General features: G+C 53.8%; 1 protein-coding gene across 1 annotated transcript; it reads left to right on the top strand.

Annotated features, from left to right (window-relative positions):
* The first annotated feature begins 6,909 nt into the window (after positions 1–6,909).
* On the top strand, positions 6,910–9,350 carry CCIN (calicin). Its single transcript, XM_084899765.1, has one exon. It carries the CDS (start codon positions 6,998–7,000, stop codon positions 8,762–8,764), a length of 1,767 nt encoding a protein of 588 aa, XP_084755891.1. The 5' UTR covers positions 6,910–6,997; the 3' UTR covers positions 8,765–9,350.
* The last annotated feature ends 4,030 nt before the right edge of the window (positions 9,351–13,380 follow it).

The following is a 13,380-nucleotide window of genomic DNA, read 5'->3' as shown; positions in this document are numbered from 1 at the left end:
GCAGCTCCCATCAGAAACATGGTGCAGGCAGGGGTTCCATGTCACGGAATGACTGAGCGTTCTTTGTTACAAGACATGATGTCATCGGCATGACCCCTGAAGTTCTCGGGTGGGATTGCCAGAGAACAAATGGAGAAAAAAAAGCTCGACTTCCTTGCATTTTTCTACCTTAACAAAACAGTGTTCTCCTCCCCACCCCTACCACCCCCGTGACGCCCCCTCCCCCCATCTTTTTTTCTTAAAGCCCCCTGACATTTCATAGCTCCCTATGCATCCCCTGATTTCTGGGGAGCTGGGCTAGGCCTGAAACACATCCCCCGCTCCGCTCCTCCACTCCCCACCCCCAATCTGCCAGGCGACCCAGGGCCTATCATGGGGGAGAGCTGGGCCCTCCGCCAAGCAGCCTGGGATGGATGAGGTCAGCGCTCGGGGAGGGTGAGCTCACTCAGGCCCCAGAGGAAGCCCTCCGGCCCCCGCTCTCCCCGCACACGGGGCGGGGGCCAGGCTGTTCTGGCAGCTGCGGCTGCAGCTGTGGCTGCCCCTCGGTCCTGGAATGTGTGACGGGCCCGGATGCTCCCAGGAGACCTCCCACACGGGGCTCAGGGTCGACAGTTTGGTTCTGAAGACCAGCATTCTCTTGTCCCTGAGGCCTCCGTCTTCATGCCGCTCGTTCAGAGACACTTTTCACAACCCTCATTCCTTCTCTCTGATGTCAGAGCATCCGTGTGTGCAGCTGGGCCGGGGCCCGCCCCGCAGCGGGAGCAAAGCCGGCCAAGAAGGCAGAGGGTCCGGAGAGTGGGTTCTGGGACCCCAACCTCACCGGGCAGATTTCCTGGACCCGGGCTCCCTCGCCCTCCCACCGTTCCCGGCCAGGCAGGCTCTCTCCTGCCTCCCTGCCTTCGCACATGCAGTTCTCTCTGTCTGGATTGCCCTTCCTCGGCCTTCCGGTCCCAGCCGGCTTTCACTCCCCTGGAGGATCTTCCCCGAGTCCCTCGGGGCTGCCCCTGCACCCCGCGCCCACCGCGGTCACAGCCATGTTCTCGTTGGTGCTCTCACGGGGCGGTGAGGTCTTGGGGATGCTGGCTTTGTCTTTGTAACCCTGCGCCTGGCACAGGCGGGTGCTCGGTAAAACCAGAAGGAAGGGAAGGAGGCAAAGAAACGCCTCTCTTAGGATTGGAGACCATCTGAACCGTGAGCGCCTGGCACAGGCCCGGGCACGGAGCAAAGCCCACTCCCTGCCTGCACCTCCTCCGGAGGCGGGGCTCCAGCACCTTCTGCCTCATCCCACTTGCAGCCGGCTCAGGGGCCTCTCTGTACCCACAGGCCTGAGTCCGCTGTCCGTGTGGAGGTGGGGTGATCACCCCGGGAGGCAGACGTGCCCGTGACTTCCTAAGGAGCTGGGTGCTTTTGGGGGGATTGGGAGAGAGGCTCCATTCTCCCATCCAGGACCGTGACTGTGCATGCGCGCGAGGGCCTGAGGGCTGGCCTTGAGCGGGGGACTTCAGAGGCCTTCCACAGTGAGTACTTTCTGCAAACAGTGCCTTCCCTAATGGCCATGACATAAGACAGATGGGAACTAGGCTGTGTGGGGCAAAGGGGTGCCTGTGGAGGGCGCCGGGAGCGGGCACCAGAGTCCCCTCTCCCCTGTAGCTCCGGGTCCCGGGGAGATGGCACCGCCAAGCCCACGCCCTGCCTGCCGCCTCCACTTGATCCTGGGCTCCAGCACCCGCTGCCTCATCCCATCCCATCGGGAGCCGGCTCAGAGGCGGCCTCCATGGCCAAGGGCCTGAGTCGCTTGCCCCTTTGGAGGCAAGACACCCTCTTCTTTCTGAGTGAAGTGCCCGGCAGGGTGTCCCCACAGCGTGTGGAGGACAGAGCAGAGGACTCGCACAGGTCCCGGCCACCAGGTCCCGGCTTGTGCCCCGAAGGGATCTCTGGTAATACTGCCACAGTCACAGATGCACAGAGGGCCCCGGAGCCTCCTGGGCTGGTGAACATGGGGACCACGCACATCCGCTGCAGAGACCGTCCTGATTCCCCACCCAGCTCTGCCCCATCCCAGCGGAGGGAAGCGCCGAGGCCTGGTTCTGACCTGTGAGGTGGGAATGATGTGCTGGCCTGGCTCCCAGTGGGCAGGGGCCGGGTCAGGCAGGGTGCCTCTTACTTCCTGCAGTAACAGGACCTGGCCAGCAGAGGGCGACAGCCCCTGCCGCCTCCCAAGGCAGGCAGCTAGGCTCGGGGAAACCACACCTGGTGCCCCTTCAGGAGGGGTCAGGGGGAGGCTGAAGGATGGCTTTGGAGCCAGCTGGGCATCCAGCTGCCCTGGGAGCCTCTTCTGCCTAACCACCCCCAGGCGGGTCCCCTCTGGTGGCCGCAGTGCTCAGGCTGAGCCCTCCAGGAGCAGGGTCACCCCCCACACCCCCACCCCTGGCCGCTCCCAAACTGGTCTGAGGACGCTGGGGCTGCAGGCAGGACCTGGGGAACCGGTGACCGGCTGGGGCCCGGGCTCAGCAGGCCCCTGGAGCCACAGGGGAGCGCTGAGGGCGCTGTGTGCTGACTGAAGGGCCAGGGGATGAGATGCTGCCACGGAGGTGGGGTGGCATCGGCGACCTGGACCAGGAGGCGCCAGGGCAGAGCCATGTCTCACAGAGCGAATGCAGGAAGCCTGCTGGTTTGCAGACCCCAATCCATTTCATTTCGAGGTAAAACAAAATCTGGCGGTGTAAGGCAGACAGGGGATGGGGGGGGGGGGCGAAGGGGGGGAATGGCACTTTGTAATCTAAGCCGCAGGTGGCGAGGGGAGGCGGGATGTTCTCCACGAAAGGCCCTCGCCCCAAAGCAGCGGGACTCCACCCAAGTTCCCAGCTGGGAGGCAGGAAGCTAAAGATGGATGGAAGGCCTTGGGCTGAGGTCAGGGCACCTGTAGGCAACCACCATGAGCCAGAGGGACTCGCTGAGACAGTTATTGAACTTCCTAAGAAACACCCTCCGCCCAGCACACACACATCTGTAACAGGCGTGGCCATGGCCCGCAGCCAGCCCCCGCCGGGCTCCGCCCTCCGCTGGCTGGAGCCAGGAAACAGCTGATCAGAGGTGCTTTCCAGAGGGAAGAAAAGCAGACAAAAGAGCTGACTGAGCGGATGGGCACTGACCTCACGCCTTTTATTGGGTTTCTTAAAGATGACAACGCCCACAAGTTCAATAACCGTGAAAGAGAGCCAGGTTCCAGGTCTCCTCTGCGGCCAGAGGGCAGCCGGAGGAGGCAGGAACCCTGGCTCCCTGCCAGTGCTGTGCAGTCCGAGGTGACCAAGGTCCTTGTCCTCTCTGGGCCCAGTCTGTCCAGCTGTCTGACATCTGGAACATGGATGGGTATCTCCATGACACATTCCTAGGCCCCGCTTTCTTTAGTGGAGGGAAGCATTTGATGGGAGACCTACCTGCCCTGTAACAAAAGCAAAGGGGAACCACCACCTCTACCAAAATGCCCCCAAGGCTGCAGGGTATGGGGGGGGGGGAGAAGCAGCAGGTGAAGCAGTAGGACCTGACCCTCCCAACCCCTGCTCTTGGGTACAAATGCCCCAGGACAGTGGTCAGCGAACTCATTAGTCAGCAGAGCCAAATATCAACAGTGCAATGATAGAAATTTCTTTTGAGAGCCTATTTATTTATTTATTTATTTATTTAAATATAGTTTATTGATTTTTTTACAGAGAGGAAGGGAGAGGGATAGAGAGTTAGAAACATCGATGAGAGAGAGTCATCGATCAGCTGCCTCTTGCACACCCCCTACGGAGGATGTGCCTGCAACCAAGGTACATGCCCTTGACCGGAATCGAACCCGGGACCTTTCAGTCCACAGGCCGACGCTCTATCCACTGAGCCAAACCAGTTTCGGCTATTTATTTATTTATTTATTTATTTATTTTTATTGAGTTTTTACAGAGAGGAAGAGAGAGGGATAGAAAGCTAGAAACATTGATGAGAGAGAAACATTGACCAGCTATCTCCTGAACATTCCCCCACCGGGGATGTGCCCGCAGCCAATGTACATGCCCTTGACCGGAATCGAACCCGGAACCTTTCAGTCTGCAGGCCAACGCTCTATCCACTGAGCAAAACCGGTTTCGGGGAGAGCCAATTTTTTTTAACTTAAACTTCTTCTAATGCCACTTCTTCAAAATAGACTCGCCCAGGCCGTGGTATTTTGTGGAAGAGGCCAAAGAGCTGCAGTTTGCCTACCATGGTGGCCCCAGGAGATAGGGGCAGGCCTGGGGGGGGGGGGGCAATGGGCATGCAAAGGTGTTTGGCATTAACGCAAGAGGCCTCATCCTCCGCCCAAGTCTTGCGAGATCAGGGCTGGAGAAACAATTAGAGCTCAATTATTCTCACAGGCGGAACCTGAAGTCCCAGCCGCCTTCCCCTGGGAAAAGAGGCTCTAGCCTGGTGCAGACGGGTATCTCTGGAGACCGCGCGCCTCTGTCCCCACCTGGGACCCAGGCGAACGAATTCGGCATGAAAAGGTAGGCACTTTTAAGTGACTTCCAAATTATCCAGTGCCAAAACGAAGAAAAGGCCCGGTCTGGAATGAGAGGCTGGGGGAGAGGCCGTGGATAATGAGAACTGGACTGCCCCGGCCAAGGGAGAGCTGCAGGCCTGCTCCCACCCCCAAGGCTCCCCAGCGGGGCGCTGAGGGCCAGGAGGGGGCTCCGGGCGGTGGGCGGTGGGCAGAGATCGGGGCGGCCCAGGCCCGCTCTGCGCCCTCTCGCCCTCTCGCAGTGCTGCTCCTGCAGCCACAGCCAGCTCCGCACTCGCCTCCCTCCGGGCTGCAGCGGGGCTCCCCGAGTTCCCGCAGCGTCTCTACCAGGGATCAGCAAACCGCGGCTCGCGAGCCACGTGCGGCTCTTTGGCCCCTTGAGCGTGGCTCTTCCACAAAATATCGCGTACAGTGAAATTGAAACTTCGTGGCCCATGTGCAGACGTCGGTTTTCGGCTCTCGAAAGAAATGTCAGTCGTTGTACTGTTGATATTAGGCTCTGTTGACTAATGAGTTTGCCGACCACTGGTCTATACCGAGGAGGGCTCCATGTCAGCCGAACCTTCCGAGGGCCGCACCCAGGCCAGCCCTGTGGGGTCCCCAGCTCAACACGCGCGCGGGGCGGGGTGTGGAGGGTGGACGCCTCCCCCTGAGACGGCTGCACTCGGGCCTCGGGGTCCTGCGCACCGTCCGGGGCTGGGCACCCCGTCTGTAACGCGGACACGGGTCTGTGTACGGTGAGCGGAGGAGGCCCCGGCATTCCCATCCGGCAGCCCAGCGGAAGAGGGGAACCCCCACGGCTCTTCGCACCCCCGAGAGGGGTGCAGCGGGGCCCACACAGGCGGGAGATGGCCCTCCGGCGCCCCCGTGTGGCCGCCCGCGGCTCAGGGAGCCTGCCCTAAAGGATCGGCACTCTCCAGACTTCCTAACGGTATTCATGCAGGAAGGAGCCAGGAGTGCCGTGCTTGGCTGGACTAACATCATCTTAATAAAATAACGATGGCTAGCATTTAGCATTCATTGAACGTTTGCTACCAGCCACACACCGTGCCTAATATTCTCATTTAAACGAGTTTCTCATTTTCACTCAATACTCTTAGTCCCATCTCACATGAATGGGCAACTTGGGAAGAGCGGACCCATGACAGACCCCAACGTTTTGCAACTAGAGACTTGGAAAAGCGGGGTGAGTGTCCCAGTCTGCTGTGGAGCTGAAGTAATCAGAGCTTCAGAGTCTCTCCCACCCTCCCCTCCCCCCCCCAATCCCCAGTACCTGACCAGCTCCGCATCCAGTGAGCGGCCTCCGTCTCTCCCTCTGTGAGAAGGATGGCATCTCTGGCCACAGACGTCAGAGCTGCTCTTCTCTGCTGCCCGGGAGCCTTGCCCAAGAAAGACACTTGAAGGCCTGAGAACCAGAGACGGGGAAAGCTGAGGAGCTGGGAGCTGCTGGTAGAGGGGAAAGAGTCCCAGGTTACAGAGGGTGGGTTCTGGGCCCTGCTCTGCTTCCAACTCGCTATGAATCTTGGGCAAGTCCCCTCTCTCCCCTGGGCCTGTTTCCCTCTGTGCAATGGGAGGATTCCTAGACCAGTGGTTCTCAACCTTCCTAATGCCGCGGACTTTTTAATACAGTTCCTCATGTTGTGGTGACCCCCAACATAAATTATTTTCATTGCTATTTCCTAACTGTAATGTTGCCACTGTTATGAATCATCATGTAAATATCTGTTTTTCTGATGGTCTTAGGCCAGGGGTGGGCAAATTCATTAGTCAACAGAGCGGCAAACCGCAGCTCACGAGCCGCAGTTTGCTGACCACTGACTCAGACGAGCCTGCTGGTAGTTCTCAACCTGTGCGTCACGACCCGCAGGTTGAGAACCGCTGCTGTAGAGCCTAAGACCATCGGAAAACACAGATATTTACATATTTACGATTCATTAACACTAGCAAAATGACAGTGATGAAGTAGCAACGAAAATAATGTTATGGTTGGGAGTCACCACAACATGAGGAACTGAATTAAAGGGTCGAGGCATTAGAAAGGTTGAGAACCACTGTTCTAGACGATCCAATAATCCTTTTCCTTCCCCCAACTTCCCTTACCCCTCCCTACACCACCCCATCCAGACTGGCTCTGACATTCCAGAAGCAGCCTTCAATTGAGGTTTGAAGGTCCCAGGTCGGAGTTGCAACCCTGGTTTCCTTCTCAGCACTGGGCCTTCGACACCAGGACCTAGCAGGGTATTTACTCTTGGCAGGTTGGAGCGGTAAGAGGGGAGAAAGGCCTCAGAGGGGACCTGCATTGTGATGACCTCATGTACTCTATGACATCATCCTCTCTCCCACACCCACTCCTCCCTGGTCAGCTGCTCTGCAAACAGCCATCAATTTGAATCCCAAAGGCCTGAGAAAGTCTGTTCTCCAGTACCTGCTGCTGCTCTCCTGCCTCAGACCGCAGAAAGCGCCATGAAATTGGAATTCACGGAGAAAAACTACAACAGCTTTGTGCTGCAGAACCTGAACAAACAGAGGAAGCGCAAAGAGTACTGGGACATGGCCCTGACCGTGGACCACCACGTCTTCTTCGCCCACCAGAACGTGCTGGCCGCCGTCTCCCCGCTGGTGAAGAGCCTCATCTCCAGCAACGACATGAAGACCACCAACGAGCTCTTCATCACCATCGACCCCAACTACCTGAGCCCAGCCACCGTGGAGCAGCTGCTGGACTACTTCTACAGCGGCAAGGTGGTCATCTCGGAGCAGAACGTGGAGGAGCTCCTGCGCGGGGCCCAGTACTTCAACACGCCGCGCCTCCGGATCCACTGCAGCGACTTTCTGATCAAGTCCATCCGGCGAGCCAACTGCTTGCACTACCTCTTCCTGGCCGAGCTGTTCGAGCTCAAGGAGGTGTCGGACTTGGCCTACTCCGGCATCCGTGACAACTTCCACTACTGGGTCAGCCCCGAGGGCTGCGTGCACTTCATGCGCTGCCCGCCCGCCATCTTCGGCCGCCTCCTGCGGGACGAGAACCTGCACGTGCTCAACGAGGACCAGGCCCTCAGCGCGCTCATCAGCTGGGTGTACTTCCGCAAGGATGAGCGGGAGAAGTACTTCAAGAAGTTCTTCATGTACATCAACCTCAACGCCGTCTCCAACAAGACGCTGACCTTCGCCTGCAACAAGCTGATGGGGATGGAGAACAGCTCGGCTCACGCCACCATGATCGAGAGCGTCCTGGTGGACCGCAAGCAGGAGAAGCCGTGCAGCCTGCTGAGCTACCAGCGGAAAGGGGCCCTGCTGGACTCCGTGGTCATCCTCGGCGGCCAGAAGGCCCAGGGCAAGTTCAACGACGGGGTCTTTGCCTACATCATACAGGAGAACCTGTGGCTGAAGCTCTCCGAGATGCCCTACCGGGCTGCGGCCCTGAGCGCCACCTCTGCCGGCCGCTACATCTACATCTCCGGCGGCACCACGGAGCAGATTTCGGGGCTGAAGACGGCGTGGCGGTATGACATGGATGACAACTCCTGGACCAAGCTGCCCGACCTCCCCATCGGGCTGGTGTTCCACACCATGGTGACCTGCGGGGGGACGGTGTACTCCGTGGGCGGGAGCATCGCCCCGCGGCGGTACGTCTCCAACATCTACCGCTACGACGAGCGCAAGGAGGCCTGGTACCTGGCGGGAAAGATGAGCATCCCCATGGACGGCACGGCCGTGATCACCAAGGGCGACCGGAACCTGTACATCGTCACGGGGCGGTGCCTGGTGAAGGGCTACATCTCCCGGGTCGGGGTGGTGGACTGCTTCGACACCAACACGGGGGACGTGGTCCAGTGCATCACCTTCCCCATCGAGTTCAACCACCGGCCCCTGCTCTCCTTCGACCAGGACAACAACCTCTGCGTGCACAGCCACCGGCAGAGCGTGGAGATCAACCTGCAGAAGATCAAGGCCAACAAGACCACCACCACGGTGCCCCTCCTGCCCAACTGCTGTCCCTTGGACGTGTCCCACGCTATCTGCTCCATTGGGGACAGCAAGGTCTTCGTCTGCGGGGGCATCACCACGGCCAGCGACGTCCAGACCAAGGACTACACCATCAACCCCAATGCCTACTTGCTGGACCAAAAGACGGGCGAGTGGAAGATCGTGGCCCCCCCGCCCGAGGCGCTGGACTGTCCTGCCTGCTGTCTAGCCAAGCTACCTTGCAAGATTCTTCAAAGGATTTAAGCCACTTTCTAAGTGGGAGAAATACGTAAATGCATTATTATTCGCCATTTAATGAGAGAGGGAAAGAAAGGAAGATGGTCTTGTTGGTTCCTTCTTTGTGTTCCAGTCTGTGTTCACCCTGAAGGCAGAGGTTCTGGGCTAGGGCTGCACCCCGAGGGTGGAAATCCAGGGCCGCTCTGTCCCTGGAGGGATGCAAGCTGAGGCTGAGGAGTCCCTGGCGGGTAGCACGGAGGCATGTCCCGGGTACCCGCCCTCAGTGGGTGGAAATTCAGGGTCACTGTGTCACTGGGGGTTTCCAACCTGAGGCCGGGTGTGTGTGTGTGTGTGTGTGTGTGTGTGTGTGTGTGAACGTGTCCTGGGAACTGGCCAAGATGATATCTGGAAAGCCCCCTGTTCTATAACCCTGTAGTCAACTTGCAGGCATCTGCTAGACTGGCTGTCGCCAACCGGTGGTCCGAGGACCAATGACGGTCCCTGAGGTCTGAAAGGTTGGCGACCGCTGGGCTAGACTGACAGGTAAAGCATTGGTTTCGTTGGAAGGTCTAAGACTCCTCCAACACTCACTTCCCTGGAGTCTGTCCCTAAGGCAGGGGAGGTCTAACCCCAACTCAGGGAGAATAGCCTCCTGGGCTAGGGAGGAGGAAGGCCATAGATATGGGCCTTGCTCGGGGCGGGGGTGGGGGGGCCATAGGAAATGGGTAGGGGGAGGCAGATGAATGTAGAAGATGAGGGCGGGGGAGGCAGGGTTTTGTTTATTGAAAACTTCCTCCAGAAATATGAGGCCTGAGGGACTGGGAAGAGAAGCCAGTAAAGGGAGGAGAAAGAAACCTATCTTTTGGAGAAAAGCTTGGGGAAGAGGCGAAGTGACAGGCTGAGTGAGATGGGATGGTATAGTCATTGGTTATGGTCGCTGGGGACAGATGAGCTAGTTCAAATGCCAGTTCCATCACTTACTGGGCAATCCTGGGCAAGTTACTGAACATCGCTATGCCTTCGTTTCCTTGCCTGCACCAGGCAGATGATAGGAGTGCCAGCTTCACAGGATGATGTGACGTTTAAGTGAGTTACAATATGCAGACATATTAGGACAGTCCCTGGCAAATATTAAAAAGTGCTACAGCAGGACTTTAAGAAAATTATCTTTATTGTTGAAAGTATTACAGTCCCCTTTTCCCTCCATTGACCCCCTCCACCACACTCCTGCCCCCACCAGGCCTTCACCACCACTATTGTCTATGTCCATAAGTTATGCATATATGTTCATATATGCATATAATTCTTTGGTTAATCTTCTCCCACCCCCACCCCCATTGCCACCTTCCTTCTGAGATTTGTCAGTCTGTTTCCTGCTTCTATAAAGGATGAGACAAGGGTCCAGGTTCTTGGGCCCTTCTATTACGTTAGGTTCCATAAGATGCTTTTTGAAACTTCCTACCTCAAGGCCTTGGTGAACTTCCTTCCATTCTAACTACCTCTGTTTCCCTTTTTTTCATTTTATGTACTTACATATAATCCTCAACAATTTAGAAGAAACGGGCCAAGTCTTTGAATACCAAATACAATCCTCATTCATTCGTGAATTTACTTAGCCACTCAACACACACACACACACACACACTCAGTGAGTCCTCTCTCTAGGCCAGAACCTTGGACTTCACTGCTGACCCCTTCTCTCCTGGAACTTGCCCCCCATTTCTCAGTTCTCCAATCCTGGGAAGCCCCCACCTCTTCTCGCCTCACAGCTAGAGGAATGGGGTCTTATAGATCTATGCAACTAAGCCCAGCCGCCCCAGTCCCCAGCCCACTGGGCTTAGCTGACCATGGAGTCACCTCTGTCTGACTCTGGATGCCATTCCTCACGGCTGACTCTCCAACTCTCCGGTGTCCTGGAGCCCCATGGCTTCCCTCTCTTCCTTCTCAGCCACTTATCTCTCATCCTGCCCCCAGACCTCCAGAGAGACCTGATCTCCATAAACAGTCCTGTGTGCACCATACATCTCTCCAGAGCGTTGGCTTCTTCTCTGTGCCTCAGAGAAAGAGGTGCCCTTCCCCAGTTCCATGTGGATCCCTCCTCCTCATTCTGTCCCCTCACAACTTCTCAGGCTCCTCAATTCCCTCCCTGCACCCCTTCCTGCTTTCTTCTCTCCATCCCATACATCTTCTCGAGTTTCTCTGATCCTGACAACAAACCCGCTTCAGCTCTGAGGTCTACCTTTAGCTATTTGCCCATTTCTTTCCTCGGTTGAGCTTCCTAATGCTGTCTATGCTCTCTGGCTCCAGATCGGACTCTAACCCACTCAGGCTGGCTTCTGTTCCCACCATGCCACCAGATTGCCTGATGATGACACTGTGCTGTTTGGCCTTTTCTCAGTATTCTTTCTTTTCCTTGCCATACCAGGCAGTACTGACCATGCCCACCTGCAGCAGAACCACTGGGGTGCTTGCTAAAATAGATCTTTAGCACAGTGGAATTATAATTTTTAAATATATATATTTTATTTATTTATTTATTTATTTATTTATTTATGTATTTATTCATTTATTTATTTATTTATTTATTTATTTATTTATTTTACAGAGAGGAAGGGAGAAGGATAGAGAGCTAGAAACATCCATCAGCTGCCTCCTGCACACTCCCCACTGGTTATGTGCCCACAACCAAGGTACATGCCCTTGACCAGAATCAAACCCGGGACCCTTGAGTCCACAGGCCGATGCTCTATCCACTGAGCCAAACCAGTTAGGGCTGGAATGATAATTTGATATATTTACCAATGTAGTCATTCCTTCCTCCTCCTTCTCCAACTCATTGAGCTACCCAGCCAGGGCTAGTTCTATAGATTTTTGTCATAGGAGAGGTCAAGTCCCCAACTATAATTGTGGATTTGTGTGTTTCTCTTTTAAGTTCTGTCAGCTTTTGCTTCATGTATTTTGAGGTCATTGTTGCTACTTACATTTACGTTCAGGATTGTAATGTCTTCTTGGTGAATTGATTGTTTAATTATTATGTAATATGTCCCTTTATCCCTTGTAATTTTCCTTGCTTTGAGTCTACTTTGTCTGGTATTAATGTTTCTATTCTTTTACTTTTACCCTATCGATACTAGTAGCATTACATTGGAAGTGAGTTTCTTTTAGGCAGAATATAATTGTTTGTTTTGTTATTCATTCTAACTACCTCTGTTTTTTTATTGGTATGTTTAAAATAGTTACATTTAATGCAATTATCGATATATTTGGATTTAAGTCTTCTAGTTTATTATTTGTTTTGCCACTTATTTTTTTTTCTCCTCCTCCTCCTCCTTCTCCTCCCACTCCCCCCCACACACACCTCCTCTTTCTCCCAACTGCCCCAGTCCCCAGCTCTCCAGGCTTAGCTGACATCTCCATTTTCCTGGGGGTCTATCCAGGAATTTATCTATTTATTTATTTATTTTCTAGTTCTATCATTTCCATAGAAAATATTTCCTATTTATTTGCCGAAACTTTTTGGTTTTCCATCTGTTCCAAGGGTGTTTGCAATTATTTGTTAGAGCATTTTTTTTTTTTTTTTTAAATAATGGCTGCGTAAAAGTCTTTGTCAGGTAATTCCAATATATAAGTCATCTTGGCATTGACATGTGTTGTCTCTTTATTTGTGAATGGAAGTTTTCCTGGTTATTCATATGCCAGGTAATTCTAGGTTGCATCTTGAACATTTTGAAATACATTTATTTTCAATCAAGAAATACATTTATTTTTATTTTTGGTTGATAAATATTGAGAAGTCTTTTTTAAAAATATATTTTATTGATTTTGTACAGAGAGGAAGGGAGAGAGATACAGAGTTAGAAACATCAATGAGAGAGAGAGACATTGATCAGCTGCCTCTTGCACACCCCCTACTGGGGATATGCCCACAACCAAGGTACATGCCCTTGACCAGAATCCAACCTGGGACCCTTCAGTCCCCAAGCTGACGCTCTATCCATTGAGCCAAACCGGTTTTGGCCCATTTTTATTTCTGATTTTGAATTTTTAGAAAACTTTGATCAGTCTCACACAAGTGTCTTTATGACTCCAAATAGGCAATAGTTCCTTAGATATTATTCCAAAAACATAAGTAATCATCATTCAAATTTAAAACTTTTCTTCAAAGGACACCATTAAACTGAAATGACATAAATTGAGGAAATATTTGAAAACCACATTTTTGAAATGGTACTTGTATTAGAATATATAAAGAACTCTTACAACTCAATAATAAAAGGCAAAATAAAACCCCTGACAATTAAAAGATGGGCAAAGGATCTGAAACAATACACACATAATCAAAAATCATATAAAAAGATGCTCCAGCCCTAACCAGTTTGGCTCAGTGGATAGAGCATCGGCCTTCGGACTGAAAGGTCCCAGGTTCGATTCCGGTCAAGGGCATGTTCCTTGGTTGCGGGCACATCCCAGTAGGGGGTGTGCAGGAGGCAGCTGATGGATTTTCTCTATAATTGATGTTTCTAACTCTCTATCTCTCTCCCTTCCTCTCTGTAAAAAATTAATATATTTTTTAAAAATACAGGGGGGAACATCCAGTTAAAGCCCTTCCAGATTCCTGACTTTCAGAAACTGTGAAATAATAA

The sequence above is a fragment of the Pipistrellus hanaki genome (assembly GCF_964339955.1).
Source record: "Pipistrellus hanaki genome assembly, chromosome: 11".
NCBI classification, from domain to species: domain Eukaryota; kingdom Metazoa; phylum Chordata; class Mammalia; order Chiroptera; family Vespertilionidae; genus Pipistrellus; species Pipistrellus hanaki.
This window is presented reverse-complemented; position numbering and strand designations above follow the sequence as displayed.